The 19,083-nt window shown below is 38.2% G+C and overlaps 1 protein-coding gene across 1 annotated transcript in view; it reads right to left on the reverse strand.

Moving 5' to 3' along the window:
- EIF2AK4 (eukaryotic translation initiation factor 2 alpha kinase 4) overlaps positions 1-18,805 on the reverse strand; it is a 37,814-nt gene extending 19,009 nt beyond the window's left edge. The window contains 18 exon segments of the mRNA XM_040560345.1: positions 498-577; positions 1,278-1,335; positions 1,639-1,743; positions 2,214-2,336; positions 2,811-2,891; positions 4,013-4,082; positions 4,833-5,245; positions 5,599-5,756; positions 6,321-6,430; positions 6,810-7,345; positions 7,773-7,930; positions 8,941-9,053; positions 10,484-10,632; positions 11,134-11,214; positions 13,096-13,269; positions 15,566-15,668; positions 16,862-16,977; positions 18,576-18,805. Coding sequence (XP_040416279.1) covers positions 498-577; positions 1,278-1,335; positions 1,639-1,743; positions 2,214-2,336; positions 2,811-2,891; positions 4,013-4,082; positions 4,833-5,245; positions 5,599-5,756; positions 6,321-6,430; positions 6,810-7,345; positions 7,773-7,930; positions 8,941-9,053; positions 10,484-10,632; positions 11,134-11,214; positions 13,096-13,269; positions 15,566-15,668; positions 16,862-16,977; positions 18,576-18,728 — 2,781 coding nt within the window. The 5' untranslated portion in view covers positions 18,729-18,805.
- Positions 18,806-19,083: the final 278 nt, after the last annotated feature.

Consider the following 19,083-nt stretch of genomic DNA (forward strand, 5'->3'; position numbering starts at 1 on the left):
AGACTTCAGAATCTTTTATCTTCGCAGCACTGCAATGACATAAAGGGCTCTGCTTCACTTTGAAATCATTCTTGGTTTGAAATTCAGCTGATTTCTGTATATAAACAGAATCCTCCGTAAAGAAAAAAAAAAGTACTGCCACCCCCCAAAATCACAATCTAGGAATCCAGGAGAGCAAGATATACTTCAGATGATGACATTTTACTTTAGCTAAAGATTGTAAGATTTCTAACCTATTCGCTTACAAAGATCCACCTTTCAACTTCAGGTAGTTTGCATGTAAACACAGTTAGAGCACAGCCCAAATAACTGTCTTGCCTTGCCTATATCCTTCCACCTTGGTCCCACAAGAATATTTCTCATTCCCTTGATTATCTCAGAAGTCCCACCACATCCTTTTCCATCTCAAATTCACCTTTGTTGAGCATGAGTGATGTGCATTGTACCTAGTACCTCAGATTCCATGCTGCCTTTTTATTAAGTCTACTTAATCATACCTGATTATATGTAGACTTAGTGTTTCCTTGGACCTCTGGACTGACATACAGCGCAGTACCAACCATTCCTGTCAAACTACCTACACATGAAAAGATAAAAGCATGAGTTTCAAGACAGCAGGAAAGAAACGCAGCATCAAAGTCAGGAAATTTCACTCATCTTTTGTCTTTGTTTCTTTCAGGGTGGAATGCAGTCCTTCACAATAGATAACCAGTCAAGAACAGTTTGCAAAACAGTTCTTACCTTCATATGTCAAGTATACGTGTCTGTCTATACTATCTACATCCTACCTACTGCTTTACAGAACTGTAGTAGATCAGCACATGATACAACTAAATCTCACAATACACTCATTCATCTTAAGATACACATATACTAACGTTTTCTCAAAACAAAAAATTCAGCCTAACAAAACCAATAACAAAACCAAACAAAACTCCCTCAAGTCTTGAAATTGTCCTACACAGTTAAGAGAACGTAAGTACAGATAGAACAGATATACAGGATCTCTACGTAACCCACCATAATGAAAGCACCAGTCTGTGGCAGAAGGCTAACAGTGGAAACAAATTCAATCAGATAATTGGCAAAACTGCTAGATTATATGTAACATATCCACCCAGACGTTGGAATTTTTTTTTTTCCAAAACAAACAAACAAAACACAAACACACAAAGTCATTTTCAAACAATGACTGTAAGTTCTAACAGTGTACACAGTATTGCAGAAAACAGAACTTTGCTTAAAATCATTTGAAGCAAGCTACTATGTATACTAACCTGATGGGTCAGACTTAGCAAAACTATCCGAGTGATTTTCTTCTTGTTTAGAGATTGCCTGAAATCAGGAAAACAGATATATTGTACATGGCACTTGAAATGCTGCTGTTGGCTTTTCTTGCTGCTTTGGTTTGCAGTACACAATTTAATTCTAGACTCTTAGAAATAAAAATATTTATGGCATTCACAATAAAGTCTGATGAGCATTATTTTCTATTTTCATGTATATTCAATGTATATTCATATAACATTACATGTAATATGTAATATATTCATGTAATATTACATGGAATCATGTAATAATCATGTAATATTACAACACAAAATGAAAGTTGCTTCATTCACTTTCAGCTGTACTCACTGTATTTGCTGGATGATCTGTAGCTAAACCAAAATCACCAATTTTCACATGATCATCGGAATCTAAAAAAATGTTCACAGGTTTCAAGTCTCTGTGGATCATTCCCTGTTATAGCAGGAGAACAACAAAAAAAGACCAACAGCATGTGAAACAAGAAACACAATGCAAAATGTAAGTCTTTATAGTAGACTGAAAAACAGTATTACATAATTTAATTATTCTATATACAGTGGAAAATTTAGTGCATTAAGTCACTGATGATTAATTTTGAAGTAAGACTAGTCACTAGGCCAGAAGATAGAAACAATCTTTAGTGCTAATAGGTACCTAATGCAATGTTTTTAAAGGTAGTTTTTTTTTATGACAAAAGGAAAGATCTGAAGTGAATCATTACAAAACTCAAATTTATGATAATACATTCTAAAGCCCTAGAACTGAATAATAATAGGAAGAATAAGGAACAAAACTTGCTAATAAACACAATTATACAGAATCAAATCCTCAAAATTGAATAGAGTAGAGTTGAATGTATCGTGACATATATATTATGGACAATAACTGTCATACTTACTAACCTTTTCATGGATGTAAGCTAACCCATCTAAAATTTCTCGGAAAAGCCTCCAAAGCCGACTGGTGTCTTCATATAATCCTTGGTCAATGGTATCCCTTAATGTGCTCTTTTCACAATACTCCATCTTCAGTTGTGCATATGTAGGGGAGAGAGGGAGAAAAGAGCAGTTTTGTTAAAAAGGAAAAAAAAACAAAAAAGAAATCATAAACTTGCGTATGTGAGCATGTTAATGCCTGGTTCTGTAAAACACATTTCAGAAGCAGGTATCACCAAAATATTCAGCTGTTTGGAATTTTCTGGAGAGATGTATTTTAGCTAGAAAACATGAACTCACTTATGGGTCCTATCCCATTTTCAGGGACAATGGTACTAGCTTGTTTAGCAGTCCATTCTCAAACATAAATGTTATAAACAAGATGAAAGCAGTCTAGGCATAATCCATGTTTAAACCAAACTTCCAAGCATCTTTGGCTTTATTTTACTTGTATCCTTAACTGATTATATTATGTGTATGCACAGCATGTGCAAACAATCGTATAAAAATTTAATTCCATCTAGTTGTGCCTCCCTCCCAGACTAGGGCTACAGCCAGACTAACCTGAATGTACAGGTAATGCACTGTCTGAATGACTGGTATCCTGTCTTCTTCATGGCTACTCTTTTCATTGCCTTCTTCATCCTGTGTCACAGTAAAAATAACAGAAGAAATAGCTACAGGAAGCTGTCCAGAGGTTTTTTTTATGCATACTACTATTCTTTAGTGGGTAGAACACATTCATGAAAACTTGTCTTCTATGACTGGGTTTTAACATTAGCAAAATAATATATTGACATTTTTATAACACTGCTGCTTCTAAATCCGCTAGAAAAGCAGGTATGACCCAACTCTCACTTTCAAAAGTGAGAACGAATAACATTTTTGTCATAATTAGACACTGAAGAAAAGTCTTCCAGAAGGTCTGGACAAAATCTAAATTTCAAAATGTGTGATGTTTAAAACAAACAAAAAACACCACCTTTGAAACTGCAATATACAAAGCGTATCTAGTAAAATGAATAATGAAAAAAACACAATAACTTTGACATATTATATAAATCCTCTCTATCCTTCCATGATAGTAAGTGTACTGCCATCGTATTAAATATAGGTTGAAAGCTTTGTCATGCCAATGTACATTTCAACAGAAAGAAGAAGAAGATAAGCATCCATGGTAGCATTTTACAAATCATCAGGATTGGCAATGACAGATTCTACATGCTGTAGAAAGTTCTATGTATTATCTTTCTAGTGATATAGTGGTCTGACTTTTCACTAAAAGTGTTGTGATTCAAAATCTTAAGAACAACTAAAACCTCACATACATTATGCTGACCTCTCATCTCTCTTTGACTGCTACAAACACGTCACCACTTTGAGAAAATGGCTAGTATGAGCAAACACACTGCTTTACGTCCCCTAAAAAGAGAACAGAATTTCAACTTTCGTATGATGTAAGGCAATCCAGATGGTGAATTGATAAATCATGTACATACATGTCTTAAACTTGCACTAACCAGGCTCATGACTACGAAATGTGACTCACATTTAGCTCAATGACACTGTGAGAAACAGAATCCAGATTAGTTGCATCAGGTATATTTTTATGTAGCTCCTGATGGCACATTTGCTGTCATGAGCATAACCCTGTATGAGCCTGTGTTTACACAAAACATGAAACAAAACCTACCAACCAACCTGTTTGCTTGTCAAAGACTATTTTATGATCTTAGCATTTTCACTAGCTTTATCTTTATACTTACTGGAGGATGACCTTTACTGTTTTCATCCTCGTTATCAAAAATTATTTCACTTTCGGAGTCTGTGGTTGGCCTATTTAAAAAAAAAAAAAAAAAAAAAAGTTTTGGTATTCCTGAAGTAAACGTTACCAAAATATTTATTATGAAACCTGAAGCGTATATTTGCTGAAAAAGAATAATTTCCTTCTTTTAAGTTTCTCTTGAAGGACCTATATGCCTTAAACAAACAGATGGAAATAAAAGTATCCTGCTTGCAAAGCTAAACTTCCTTCAACAGCTCAGTCTCTTAAAATGGAGGCATATATTTACATCAGTAAAATTTCATTTCTGCCTTCAGTAAGAAAAACTGAGGTAAGTTCATTTATGATCCAATGCTTAAACAACAGCAACAAAAACACATGTGAAAGAACCACCCCACACACAGCGAGAGGTATTGAATATGTAAATAAAATCAAAAGAAGAAAGAAGGAGTAAGGTATTTTTCAGGATTTTTAATCTCTCTGGTATTGTTTATTAAAAATGTATGTCTTAAGGTTGGAAGATAGTCTAACATAAAAGTAAACAGCCATGCATTCTGAAACAGATGCTAAGAAACTTCTAAAAGCCTAAGCCAACATCTTCCTCTTATACTGACAGTTTTTAACTACAAATTTTCCTCTCCGCGGCTATCCAACTGCTGGCAAGTACAGTAATTTATTACCAGAGGACAGACCGAAAATGCAGTGAATTGCCACTGACACAAATGAGAATGATAAAAGACACAAGCCTGGAATACTCAGCCATGCTAGTGTTCCCTACAGAGCTAATAATGAAGACATCTTACAAAAACGAATGTGAGAACACCCCATCGCCATCATCATCGTCATCATCACTGGATTCCTGATCAGCTCCGCTGAACTTGTTGCTGGAGGATCTTTCACATGAAGTACTCCACTCAACTGAACTTGTCAGAACTGGGGGAGGAGCATTGGCTTCCACATCACTTGACTCTTCAGTGGTAAGGATGAGATCTGCTTTGGTGGGCACTCTCTTCTCTTCAGGTGTTTCAGATGATGGAGCAATGGGAGCAGGACTTTCATGTTTTTCTATCCAAGCATTGTAATACCTCACAATGTTTTCATGGTTCAAGCGAGAAAGTAACGTTACTTCCCCCTTAATCCTCCGAAACTGCTTGCTGGCAGTGTTTATGCGGATACGTTTAACAGCATAATAGCAACCATCAAGCTTATTTCGCACCTGCAAAATTCGAACAAATCTGAAGTCAAATGCTTATAAACGCTCTACCAAATAGAGTCAGAAGTAGAATAACTTCATGGAAGTGGGAAGTTTTCCCTCCTCCACCTGGGAAATGACTGCAATTCAAATGCAAACTTCCCCATACTGATGGACCTCTCCCTACGATCCCAGTAATCTCTAACAAAACTTATCAGCCTACTCAATTCCACATAAAAAAAACACAATACAGGTACAGGACACTAGAAAATCATCAACAAAACCAAGTAAATATTGAGTACACTGTTTTGCTTCAGAGAAAACAAACACATTCCAAAAAGGATTCAATAGTGGGAAAAATAATTTTTATACCGTACCTTGATGACTGCTCCAAAAGCTCCTTTGCCAAGTAATTTTAGCTCTTCAAACTCATTGTAATAGCGTGAAAATTGTCTCTGTGTTTCTGTGAAGAATGAAGCGCTGGATATCTGACCGCTTGGTACAACTGTTTCAATGCAATCTACACCTGCTGAATCTGTAATGAGGACATCATGGTTACCAGCACTGGTACAGGGGTACGGCGATAAGGCACTAGGCACTGTCAAACAAGCATTAGGAAGAAGATAAACCCTAAATAACCAAGTACAACTAAAACCTAAGATACGGAAGTGCTCTGCTGAGTAGAGTTAAGCTCCGGTATAAGAATAAACCTTAATACAGTGTTTCATTACCAACGTTAATTATACTGGACAAAGTAAGTAATTTGAACAGAATACAATGAAGGAAGACATCTCACTGAAACACAATCTTCTGGGAAGAAAATAAAATCTGACATTTACATGATGCAGAAGGCGGAGGAATTTCCAGGCTTAATTAAAGCATCAGCTTTCTCTACCGATGAGGAAACAACAGTCAGACCACCCCAGCTAGTCATGGACCTATAAGCTGGTGTGATCTTTAACTTCTAGATTAGTTATTGCAAAGCACTTGCACAAACACAATTTTGATGCTCAAAATTGTACAGCCCAATTTTTCTGTTACTGCAGGCATGTGGTCCAGTTATTACTTAACAGAATACAGAAAGAACCGAGTTTCTCACCATCTAGATTTTCTTCTGCTACAGGTGTTTTCATTTGTGGAATGTTTATGAAACTATGTTGTAACAGCTGCTGAGGAGTCCATCTTTCCTTATCTTCCAAGCAAACACATCTGTTAGCAACCCAAAAAGAGAACTGTTCAAAGAACTATCCTATATCAGACCTAAACGTTCAAACAGATTTCTGTTAAGGAATGATCACCTTTACCAATTCTGATGGAATCAGAGGCAAAGCGAGACTAATGACTTATCCACACAAAGCTGGTGGCAGAACAGAGCAGAAGAGAGCACCAGATCTGCTCTCCTGAATCCCAGATTAGCAGCCTGAGTCTGGAGCAAGAAAACGCCTCTTCTCTAAAAAACTACGACTAGTGACACTACGACTAGTGGGGATTTAGCTGATCTTTTGAAAAACTGTTTGAGCCTTAAAAATAAAAAAATAAAAAAATAATATAAAAGAGAAGAAGATACAGGAATGCAGCAAACACGTACTTTTCCAGAAAGTCTTGGAAGTCAGCAGGTAAATTGCTAGGAACAGCAACTGGATATTCCTTCGTTACTTGGCCCTGGCTGAGTGAAAGCAGAAGCAAGCCCAGACTCCACACATCTCCTTTTTTTCCAGGTTTGCTGGGAAGAGCATCCTCACTAAAACGAACTTTGGTCTGCTCAAAAACATCTGCTTTGCAGATATCAGCTAAGCGCTTGGAAATGCTGTAGTCTGTCACCTTGATGTTTCCTTCAGCATCTACCAGGATACTGGAAGCACAAAGAACTTTGTGCACGACTGAATTACTGTGCAAGTAGTCGAGAGCTGACAAAATCTGGGTCACATAATGGCGCAACTGCGCAACTGGAACCGGAGTCTCTTTGTGCAAGTAGGTAGAAAGGCTGTAACCACTTATGTGCTCCACTAAAATGTCCACCACAATTGAATCATCCCGTTCTTTAAGGTTCATACATATATAATGCACTATGTTTGGGTGACTTAGCTTTGTCAGTGAGCTGAACTCTGTCTCTGCACCCTGAAGCTGTTAGAGAAAAACAACATAACATGCATTGTGTCATATTTCACGAACACACAATTTATAAAATAGATAATACAAAAAAATATATACAGTATATGACATCCTCATCCTTATGTGAAAAGAATGTATTGTAGACAAGGGGCAAGAACAACTCTGGTTTCTGCCAGGCACGTTTGATTTCCTCTTTCTTCAGAATTGTAATATTTTATTATTTTATTTATGCATACTTGTAAGTACACTTCCGTGTAGTTGTATTACTTTAAATGTACTCCTGAATACCCCAACATGTTAATTTTCCTCTGAAGTGGAAAACTCTGAACTTTTCAGGCTCATCACCACCCTCCCAAGCTTAACATAAATTAGCAGTTCTATCAAACGTGTTGAACACCCCCTAAACTTTATCAAGCCAAGTGCAACCTATGGGCATTACCTGCTTCTTACACTTCTCAATCTTTTCTCTTTCGTGCGTTGTAAGAAATTTTCCCATCTTTTTTTGCCAGTGTAGAACCCACTCATATACTAAAACAAAGTCTCCACTGTGAATTTCCAATGCATTGTAGACTGATTTACCAAGCTGTTCATCCTTGCCTATATACGAAGGGAGAGAAGAGGAAGATAGTTTCTCTTTTTTCCTAAAGACTTGACAAGAGCTCCTGCAAATGCTAAAGAAACACTGCTTTCTACAATTCTCGAAATGTAGAACTACTTACAACTAAACAAAATCTGTACCTACATGTGGCCTGAAAAATATCAGCTCTGACAAATGTAAATTCTATGTAGATAAAATAAACTAACACTAGTCAAATGGAAACTACAGCATATTGGCAGAAATTGCTGCACATTTTAAGAATTTCACGTTTCAGTAACTGAATACTCTTCCTGCTGAACAAATGCCAAACTCTATGGACATAACTGTTCATCATCAAACTGCAATATAATAAAATTATTTTTGCACCAGAGACTTTTAGATTGCTTATCCTGCCACTGAGGAAGCGCTATGTTGAAAAAGAACAACAAAAACATTTTATGGTCCACTTACATGGCACTCCATGGAGGCCTTTCATCTCCAAAAGTCTCCTACTCTTGCATGTATTTAGTGGCCGCTAAAACTGCTGCTTTCATCCCATTGCTATCAGCAGCAATGGTGGGAGAAAAAGCCTGTATCCCTAACCCTGCTCTTACCACTGGTTTCACATTTCCGAAAGTTAAATGACTTCTTGCTTGGTGGCAATGTGTATTTGACAAGCTAGCTATTTATTTAAATTAAAAAAAAATATCTGTTTGGGGAGTTATTTTAGTTATGAACAGAATATAAAACGTTGAGCAGGTGTTTTTTTGGTATTGCTATTCAGTTACGTAATTGTTTCAGAAGAAGCAAATATTTACTTAAAATAATCTTAAGAAAATATGAAATATTTATCACAAAGTAATTTTGCTTATTACTCCCTCCCAATCCTGGCTGTGACATTTCATATTCCACAACAATATTCTCTCTCCCTTGCTACTCTGTACCTGGTAACATTGTTCAAGTTCTCTGCCCCCCCAGAAACAACAGCTCCCAAAACAGCATTTCAAACTGCAAATATTATTTTGCTTACCTAAACATTTTCCTTTATGGACAGTAAGTTGCCCAGCACTTGTGCTGAAGTTCAATACCTCGTAATTGCTGGTGGACTCTTCATTATTACCAACAGAAAATTGGCGTTCTCGTCTGCAATGTGGACAGAAAATGTTTCTCTGTCTCAAAAAAATATTGTTGCAGTCCCTAGTTCCTGAAGATATCATTTCTGCCATGGGATTAGTTTTCAGACACTTTGTATCCAATTATAACATTCATCAAAGATACTGAGTTAGTGTAAACATAAACATCTGATTAGAAATTCAGCATTTTACAAACAACATTTTGCACTGGGTGTCTAAAATCAAAGCCAGGAATTGAATCATCAAGGAGTTCAATCCAAACCTTAAAACTTCTGCAGCTGAGGATGACATCTTCAGTTTGGAAAACATAATAGTAATAACAACAACAACCACCACAACAAACATATTACTGCTCTGAAAAATACCTAAGTATGTCTTGATTTGTATTATCTTTCAAAATATAACAAAAAGCAAATATATGCAGTTTTTTAAAGATCATTCCAGCTTTAGCTTAATTATTTTTCCCAACTTAAAATGGGTTTGCCATTTGCTTTTACTCCTCTAAATTAATCCTGCAAGAAGGAGAAAGTTTTGCAAAAAAACAGACAAACAAAAAAACCCACACAAAATGCCAAAACAACAACAAAAACCAATGAAGTGGTATATTCCAAACCTTCTCACATGCATGTATGGAGCTGCATTTAAGATCAGAAAGAACTCAAGACCACTATCTCAAACCAACCTCCGCTTCATCTTAGTACAATCTACTTCAAAATAGAAGTATCACCGTTACACAGCGGTTCCTCCAAATAAATGCAATTATGTATAGAGATCACAGGAGTATATGAAGGGTCATGTAGAAACTCCTTCAAAATACTGAATTTAAGAAAAAAGAAAGTACATACATCGGAGATGTCACTTCACTAGAGTTGTATAAAGAACAACATACAAAGAAAGCATCTGGCCTTCTGAACTCAAATATATTTTATAAATGAAATTAAAAACATTTAAAATAATCTTCTGAAAGTTTAAGTCCCAGTAGCCAAAATTTCAGGCTTCATGAACATACAAACCAAGGGCACCGCTGTCCTTGTAAAGACAGACCTCAGAAAACTAAACAGGCTTAGCTTTTTTGCTTAACTCTACAAATACAGTACCAGGGCACTTCTAGATCATTTTTGATTATTTTTATCATTGTTAGAATAAGTAACTCTGCCTTTTTGTATTTTTGTTAAGAACACAAAATGCAAAGAAGACATAATGTAAGAACAATTGTGTGGTAAGTCAGTATTAGTCCATTGTACGTGTTCAACGTTAAAGCATAGTAACACAAACTTTTGAGACGTCTTGTTCCACAGACACAGACAGCATCTCATTTGATTATACTAAGATTAGCAATGAGATAGGAAAGCGGATTTCTGGATTATCAAATACCATACAGAAACAACTGTCAAATACAAACTGCAACTAAAAAATCCACGTGCAAAGTGACATACATACTTTGAACGTCCAGCTGAATTTGGGCGGTGTTTATTATTCACTCCATGTTCCAAACAGTTCCCATTCAAACTGGAAGCAACTCTGTACCCTGCAGTATCTCTCCTGTGAGAATTTTCTTGACTTGTCTGAGCAGCTATTTCCAGACGTTCCTATAAATCAGGAAAAATACCAAGTGAGTACAGAAACTATCCTCAAAATATGTGGGTATACTTGACTATTATTCTATAAAGTAATCTAGATCACAGAAGAAAATAGGTTTCCATAATAAATGTACAGGTGAAGCTGAGGAAGAAGTGCTGAGATTCAGACAGCACATTTCAGCACTGTCTATGGGCAGAAACGTAAGGATGCTTTGCAATGAAACTGTTGACACATTACCACACTATTCTACGTCTGTTTAAAAAGATTCATCTCAGAACACTAAAAAGATTCCAATAAATTATTTTCCCTTACAGTTAGTTTTATTTCAGAAATAAATTCCATGAAATCAAGAACAGAAGATGCTATTTTAACCTAGATCTAATAAAAGCACCGCATGAGAGAAGATATCAAGAACAGTTGAATCACGTTATTCTTTCAAATTTCTGTGTGCTACAGAGTTGACAAAAAGGTACTGCAATGTTTTTGGGACACCTGCTTAGAAAGAATACCTGTTTGGCAATCTCCTTCTTTTTTCTTTCTTCTCTTTTCTCTTCCTCCCGTCTCTGAATCTCATTAAGGATTTCACGTTGCTGAAATGAATTTCAGTGCTGTTAAACATGCAACAAACACTATGTACAATGCAACTGCTAATCTTACCCTTTCAAAAAAAATGTTAGAGTATTTGTAGATCTAAGAAGAATAAAATTAAATTATATTAATAATAAAAAAAACAACTGTTAAGACAAAATACCATCAACTGTATGATGAAGGTGAATGGAATTCAGACAAAATAACTTCTACTGCCAGATCCAACAATAAAGTTTCATACACAGAAAGGATATTGAGAAATAAGCCAAAAAGTTATTTTTAGATTAATAGCTATTATGTCCGTATTGCCACAATGTGGAGATTTCACACCACAATTCTCTCTGTGACCCAGATGAATGTCCTCACTTCTAGTGCAGAATAAATATGTCTCTTTAGATTAAATTTATTGCTCTCTAGAGAAGTTTGTCATAGTGAATATATCAGTCAATCTATGGTGAAGGAAGGTAGGATTATCTATGTATCTGGATAATACTCCCCAGATTAAGATGGAACACACTGAACGTATTTACTCACACTTCTGTATAAGGTCCTCTTTATAAATGGTTTCCATAGGATCACTAATCAACATTTAAGTTTGCTTCAGCATTGCAAACATTCAGCAGTGCAAACATTCAAGTTTGCACAAGTATTTCTCAGGGTTAAAAATTCATTGGTAAAATGTTACAACAACAACAGCAGATAGTTCATATAGTACCTATTGGTCAGAGCTGTCAGTGTCAGTTGATAAGCTATAATTCCTTAAAACCTATGGCATATTGCTATGCAGGATGACTTACAAAATCATGATTGTGTGGAGGGTGGTTTTACTCAGGTGGGCAGCCGAGCTCCACCACAACTGCTCTCTCACTCCCCCTCCTCAAAGGGAAAGGGAGAGAAAAAATGATAAGAAGGGCTCAAGGGTTGAGATAAGGACAGGAAGATCACTCAACAATTATTGTCACGGGCAACACAGACTCAGTGTAGGGAGATTAGAGAAATTTATTGCTTAATCCTCACAAGCTAGAGAAGTGAGAAACAAAGAAAACAAACTAAAAACATCTTCCCCCTATCCACCCCATTTCACCTCCTTCCCTTGAGCAGCACAGGGGAACAGGGAACGGGGGCTGAGGTCAGTTCCTAACTCTGTCTCCGCTGCTCCTTCATGGTCCCTCTCTGCCCCTGCTCCACGTGGGGTCCCTCCCACGGGATGCCGTCCTTCCCGAACTGAGCCTGCTGGGGCTTCCCACACGCAGCAGCTCTTCAAGAACTGCTCCCACAAGGGTCCATCCGTCAGAAGCAAACTGCTCCAATGTGGGTCCCCCACAGACAGCAGCTCCTGCCAGGTCACCTGCTCCTGCGTGGGCTCCTCTCCACGGGCTGCAGCTCCAGCCCGGGGCCTGCTCCTGTGGGGATCCTCCACAGGCCGCAGCCTCCTTCGGGGCAGGTCCACCTGCTCCACCGGGGGCTCCTCCACGGGCTGCAGCGTGGAACCCAGCTCCACTGTGGGACACCATGGCCTGCAGGGGAACTTCTGCTCTGGCGCCTGGAGCACCTCCTCCCCCTCCTTCTTCACTGACCTCGGTGTCTGCAAGGCTGTTTCTCACTCCTCACTCTCCCAGCTGCTGTTGCGCAGCAGTTGTTTTTTTCCCTTTCTTAAATCTGCTCTCACAGAGGCGCAAACAACATCGCTTATTGGCTTGGGTCTGGGCAGCAGTGGGTCCCTTTGGGGCTGGCCCTTATCTAACACAGGGCAGCTTCTGGATTCTTCTCACAGAAGCCACCCCTGCAGCCCCCCGCTAGCAAAACCTTGCCACATAAATCTACTACAGATTGTTATAATAACATAAACAATACAGGGTTATTCATACTTTAATTTCTCTTACCTCCTGCTCCTCTCTTCTTTTAACTTCTTGTGCCCTACGCAATTCCTCCTGAGCCAACCTTTCTTGTTCTTTTTGATGATTTTTTAGCATTTCTTCATGAAAAGACTTGGAAGGTGGTTTATTATACTCACTGAGAAATGACTGTATGTGTCCTGCAAGTTCAAATATCATCACCTGAAAGAAAATAAATGTGAATGACATGCAGAGCTCAAACTAGCTGAAAGAACGAATTCAAAGAACATTGTAAAATGATACCCCACTCAGAAAAGCAATACAGCAACAGCAGTGTGTGACTGTTCATTTTGTTACTTACCAGATTAATTTACTGTATTTCAGTACTTTTTGTCAAAGCTATTTATTAATGAACTGTAACATGAAAAATCCCTGACCACAGGAGCACAGATGGTGAAAATTACTGAAAAACAGATTTAAGCACTTTCCCCCTTCCCTCCCTGCAAAATCCCTTTTCTTATCTCCTTCTTTCAGGTATATTTTCCTATTCACAAAGATACATGTTTAAGACATATCAACTACAACAGAATAAATCCTTTAAAATTGTCTATCACTGTAGCTACTACTCCTACAAAATAGTTGCTTTTTTCATTCGTAACAAGAAATCCAATCCTTTCTCTGCAATCTAGCCTCACAGTTAGAACTGTAAAGCCACGTAAGGCATTTCACATTTCTAAAACTACAACTACTAAAATAAGAACTGCACTGAAACCTTAGCTAAATTCTGCTGCACAGCTTGCCGGGATGAAATCAATTTTCAGTTACTGTTTACTCGAACTAGGTATACACTGATGGCCTATTGACCTGTCAGGACTTAAGCTTTCATCAGTCTAGTAGCATTTCTCTATTAATTCAAGCAGTCGTATGACTGACGTGCAAACTAGATTATCTTTCCCAGGTTACTATTCAAAATGCAAAGCAAACATGCATGTGCAAACGTATAAAAAAAGAAAAAAATCCCAATAATTAAAAAAAAAATCCATCTGTTGTTCAGTTTGACAGGTAACTGAAGCATTTTCATTTTTTCAATATTGCTGAATACAGTTTAATAAAGTGTATCTGCCAAGGCAGAGAGAATAGTTGACTCCCTTTCCCAGCAGAGAAAATAATGCAAGACTACATTGTGTATTGCATTCATCAAAAATGTGTACTGTACATGTAACTCACAACTGTATCTGCATGTTTCTGGATCAGGCAAGATCCTCCTTCTGGATAATTATTAGAAAAACCTGTAACATTTTTGTAGCTTCTTTCAATTAGATCAGAAATCAAAATGGGATTTAAAGCCCTACAAGCCAATAAGCTCTCCAAGGGTCAGTTGTGAGCAGACTGAGAATACATGTCATGGTTTTGTGGTTACTTTGAAAGTTTGAACCTTGTTTCTAGTATTTGCTATAATTGTCCATAGCGCAGTCATTGTAAAAAAAAATAAAAATCTTGGCCATTAAATATAATGAACAAAACAGTATCTGGCTAGAAGTATCTTTCTTTTGAAAGTATCTGTATTAAAGTTGGCCAAAAAAAGATAAATAGCAGTGTAGTATACAAATGGAAAAAGGCATTGATGTGGCAACACTAAAAGAGAAGCAACCCCTGCCAAACCTGTTTAGCTGACAGGCTTAGGAAATTGAAAGCAGAATATTATTGCAGCATATAGTAACTTCCCCAGCTGTGTATCTTTCACGTTCAAAAAGACAAATAGAGCAAATCAAATGTGCTCACCTGTAACATTTCCACATAGAGATAAGAAATATGCCATAAACCCTGCTTTCACAAAGAATTTGATGTTTGCTACTAACTTTTCGAATCATTTCAGTTCTCAGCAACAATGTAAAAAGGTATCCTTAATACCAAACACACCTGGGGAGCTATAAAATCCTTTAAAAATAAATACAACTTCTATGCTTCATGTATTTCTCCATCTTTCTCTTTTTACCATATTCAAGGGAGAAGTCAAGTATCAATATTCCTAGCCACAGTAGGAAAAAAGGCAAAATGGCATGGAGTGACTGTGCTACAGCCCCAGAGGAAGTCAACTGCTGAGCTGGTATTATAATCACGGTCTCTCACCCTCCAGTTCAGCATTGGATGAACCAGATCATACTGAAAAACTCCCTGTGTGGTCAGTTTGTTTTAAAAGCTATAGCCACTTATAGTACTCAGATTAAACTGAAAAGTGCACAAAGTTCTCAGTTTTAGAGTTAGTTACTGCCTTTCATACTGTGAAATAACTAGGAACAAACTGAGCCTTTAAATCTGCCTTTAAATGGGGATAAAGCTTGCATTTTTACTTATACACTGTATTTTGGAAGTGTGCAAATTCTGAACTTTCATTAAACAGAAACATTTATAATAAAAAAGGTAAATCATACTTCCAATATGGATGTATTTCACTATATTATACATTTTTTAGAACTATTTAGGACCAGAGCTTATTTCTCAAGTGAAAAGTTCTTACCTCTCCACAGCGCTGTTTTGCCAGTTCAGCTAGTCTGGATTTTAATTCATTTATTTTCTCATTTGACAAGCCTTTTGCATTTTTCAGTTCTATTTCAGGGACACTGAGGGATAGCAACAGAACATAAAGAATGGCCTTATTAAAAAAAAAAAAAAAAAGTGTAAAAAGCTATCATGTAAGACAGAAGGCAGATAAAAAATGGTCAGCGATGGAAAAGGAATGGAGTTTATTGTCACTTGGCAATTGGTCAATGCTCAGTGAGGCAGTACATAAATAGTACATACATGATATGAAGTCAGAGATCTGATCTAATACTCATTAATTTTTCTAGTTGTACATTACTTGTCAGCTACACATAACAGAAGAACTAACAAGGAAACCCCTGCAGTCTCTTATGATTCAGCTGTTCTTAACTAGTAACTTATGTAGCAGTTCTTTGCAAATATTACTAGCATAATATTTAGGTGTTTAAAATTTATTTATCACCACTATACAGGTGACAAAAACATAAAGAAGCGTGCAATTAAGTAAGCAAAAGAAAAAACAACGTTTATAGGAACAAGTAAAGCATCTATAGCTATGCTAACTTAAATAAACAAACAAACAAAAGAAAGTAGATGGGCTGCTATGCCCCACGCTACAGGGTATAACTGAGCTATCACTTGGCTGAGAACAGCGCTTCCCTTGTACACCCCTCAGGCCACAGTACAAATGGATGATCTAAAGGCAGCTATGCTGTGGACACAATCAGTGACATATGGACTGAATGGAATGTTTTGGTCTGTGCCTGCACAGCAATTCTATACCCCAAAATTACTTGCTGACCCAAAACACTAGGAGTGCTTATTATCTGCAATTCTTTTTACTTTCTCTGTAGAGATTTCAAGAGCAGAAAACAGGAATAGCAGGTACAAGTAGGACAACAGATTGTTTTAAAAATAAAGAGTCAGTCCCACTATCAGCAGAATAGGTCATGAGCTGAAAAAGTTTCAAAACAACACTAAGATGCTAACAGGTACACCTGCACTTACTTATCTTCAAGTTACAGCTCAGGGCTGCAATCTTTTCCTGACAAATGTAGCCCTATTATTGTCCATTGCACAAGAGACCACATCCAATTCAGGCAAAAAATTTTATGGTCACCCCTCATACCACAGGCTGAACAAATACAGACATGCAGAAAGCAAAAATAAGCAATGAATAAAACCAGATGTTCTTTCAACATACATTTCAATATGGAAAAGAGATGAATGTTCACAGAAAAAAAAAAAAGGTTATATTTTAATGTATACTCACGTATCAGGGTAGGTATGTGGACACTTGACCCACAGATCAACTTTGGCATATACTTCATTACCACCAGTCAATCCCTGAGGATGCAGAACTAAATTAATTTCAGGAGGTTGTCGTACCTAAAATGGAAAACAAAGCTTTGATTTAAAAGTTTTGTTGTTGTTGTTGTTTTAATTGAAGCAGGAATCATTGCACACAACTCTCACAACCTGTATCATGGCAGAATTCAGGTTAGACCATCCAGACCACGAAAATAATACACTAATGTGTTGATACTGCTCAGTGAAGGTGAGGTGGTTCTTCACCACAGCTTATCCAATATATTTTAGAACATTTTCAGATAAGTGCAGTTACAGTTAATAGAAAGGTGAGTCAGACTGAGCAAAAAGGAAGCTTAATAATAAAATCTTCCTATTTTGCTTACTGTAGGCTGGTAGTAGAAAAAAAGTTAACAATCTGTAACAGGTTATTTGTGGAATATCACAAATTAATACATTCAACATATGAATGAAACTGTTTATTTTCTGTTTGTTTTAGCTCACTAACAAACACCAATCAGTATTTTCTGCTATGACAATAGACTACAACATCACATCTTGCGTGGCCAAATAGATAGTAATTTGTTGTATTTATATTTTTATTTTTGGCATAAAACGTAATTTTAACTAGTATTGCCCTTCCTGCCATTCTCTTAAAATTGTCTTTTTTTCTTTAAAGTAGAACATTGCCATATAAACATTCTAAACTTTTTCTTTTCAATTAGAATTTTTTTTAAAGGGAATAGACCTTAGTAATGTTAGGAACAGGTATGCAAATAAGATGACACAGAAAAACAAATATGGGAACGAGTTAAAAGATGGTCAATATCCCCTCTACTTTGCCGTTGCATTTCCAAGGGGAAAAAGTACAGGTAAAGTCAAAAGGATATCAGGTATGAATTTAATAGGGAGGGAGACCAGCAGCGCTGCTAAGAACTAGGGAAGTTACTGACATTTCTAGCATTAAATTCCAGCCCCTCTCCTCCCCCCCAAAAGTCACCAGTTTCTGCAAGAATTTTAGGTTCGGGTGCATGGCAGAAAAAACACTAGCAGCCATGATACTTTGTAGAAACTAAAGACAAAAGAGGACAGACAGACGATAGTAACAGTGAAGTTTTGGGGGACTGATGTAAATGACCAGTACCTCCGGGTACAGGAGAACAGTGCCACCAGATGCAGCTGGAAAAAAATTCTCAAGAAGACATTGCAGACATGAAAGAGAAATGGAAAAGAGTAATGAGTAGTAGACCTGGGCAATCAGTTGTAATTAAAAAAAATACTGTAGAAAAAATTAAGTGTAAGTATTAAGTTCTGATGGAAAACAGCCACAGTGAGAGTAAGCCACGGTATAGAGTGAATGTGCAGAGATCAGCAACACGTATGCCGACGAGATGAATGAATTAAGCAGGTATGTAATTAGTCAGCTAAGGAATGAATTCGGAAGCATTAAAAAAAAAAAAAGCCAATTAATTAAAACCCGCTCTGTTCCTCTCCAGGATGGAGACTTGTTTTGCTAGGCTTCCCGTTCAGCCGGGAGGTAGGAGGACGAGAGGCCGCGGGGACCAAATAAATAGTAAATGAAATAAAGCCCAGCGAGGCGGGCGGATAAAGCACGGTGACCGAGCGCCTCCGCAGGCTCGCCGCCTCCCCGCACCGGGCCGCGGGGCCCCGCTCGCTACCTTCCAGGCCCGGCCCTGCCGCAGATCTTGGAAGTCCTGCCCGTAGATGGACTCCAGCGCCTGCAGCTCGTTCTCCTGCCGCAGCTGGTAGCTCTCCGGCGGCTCCGCGGCCGCCTCCGCCGGCAGCTGCTGCGCGCCGCTCGGCCGGGCCATGTCAGCTCCCCGAGCGGCGGCGGGCGGCCGCCATGGCGGGCGGCCCCGCGGCGCTGCCACCCTGCGAGCGGCGACGGCCCCGCGGCGGCGGCGGCGGCGGGAGGAGGAGCCCCGGCAGCACGGCCCCGCTCCCGGCCTGGTGGCGTGTCCGGGGGCGGCGGGGCGAGGGCTGGGGCTTCTCCCGTGACTTCCACCCGGAGGTGGAGTGTGAGCAGCGCAGGGTTTTTTCTGGCTGAACACCAAGCGAGGCCAGCCCCTGTCCTCGGGTGTCTGTGGTGGGACGTGGCAGAGAGGCAGCTGGAAGCTGTCAGGGAAGCGGCGGTGAGCAGAAAGGAAACGTGCTTTTCTTCAGCCT

Source organism: Cygnus olor, chromosome 5 (genome assembly GCF_009769625.2).
Source record: "Cygnus olor isolate bCygOlo1 chromosome 5, bCygOlo1.pri.v2, whole genome shotgun sequence".
Lineage (NCBI taxonomy): Eukaryota > Metazoa > Chordata > Aves > Anseriformes > Anatidae > Cygnus > Cygnus olor.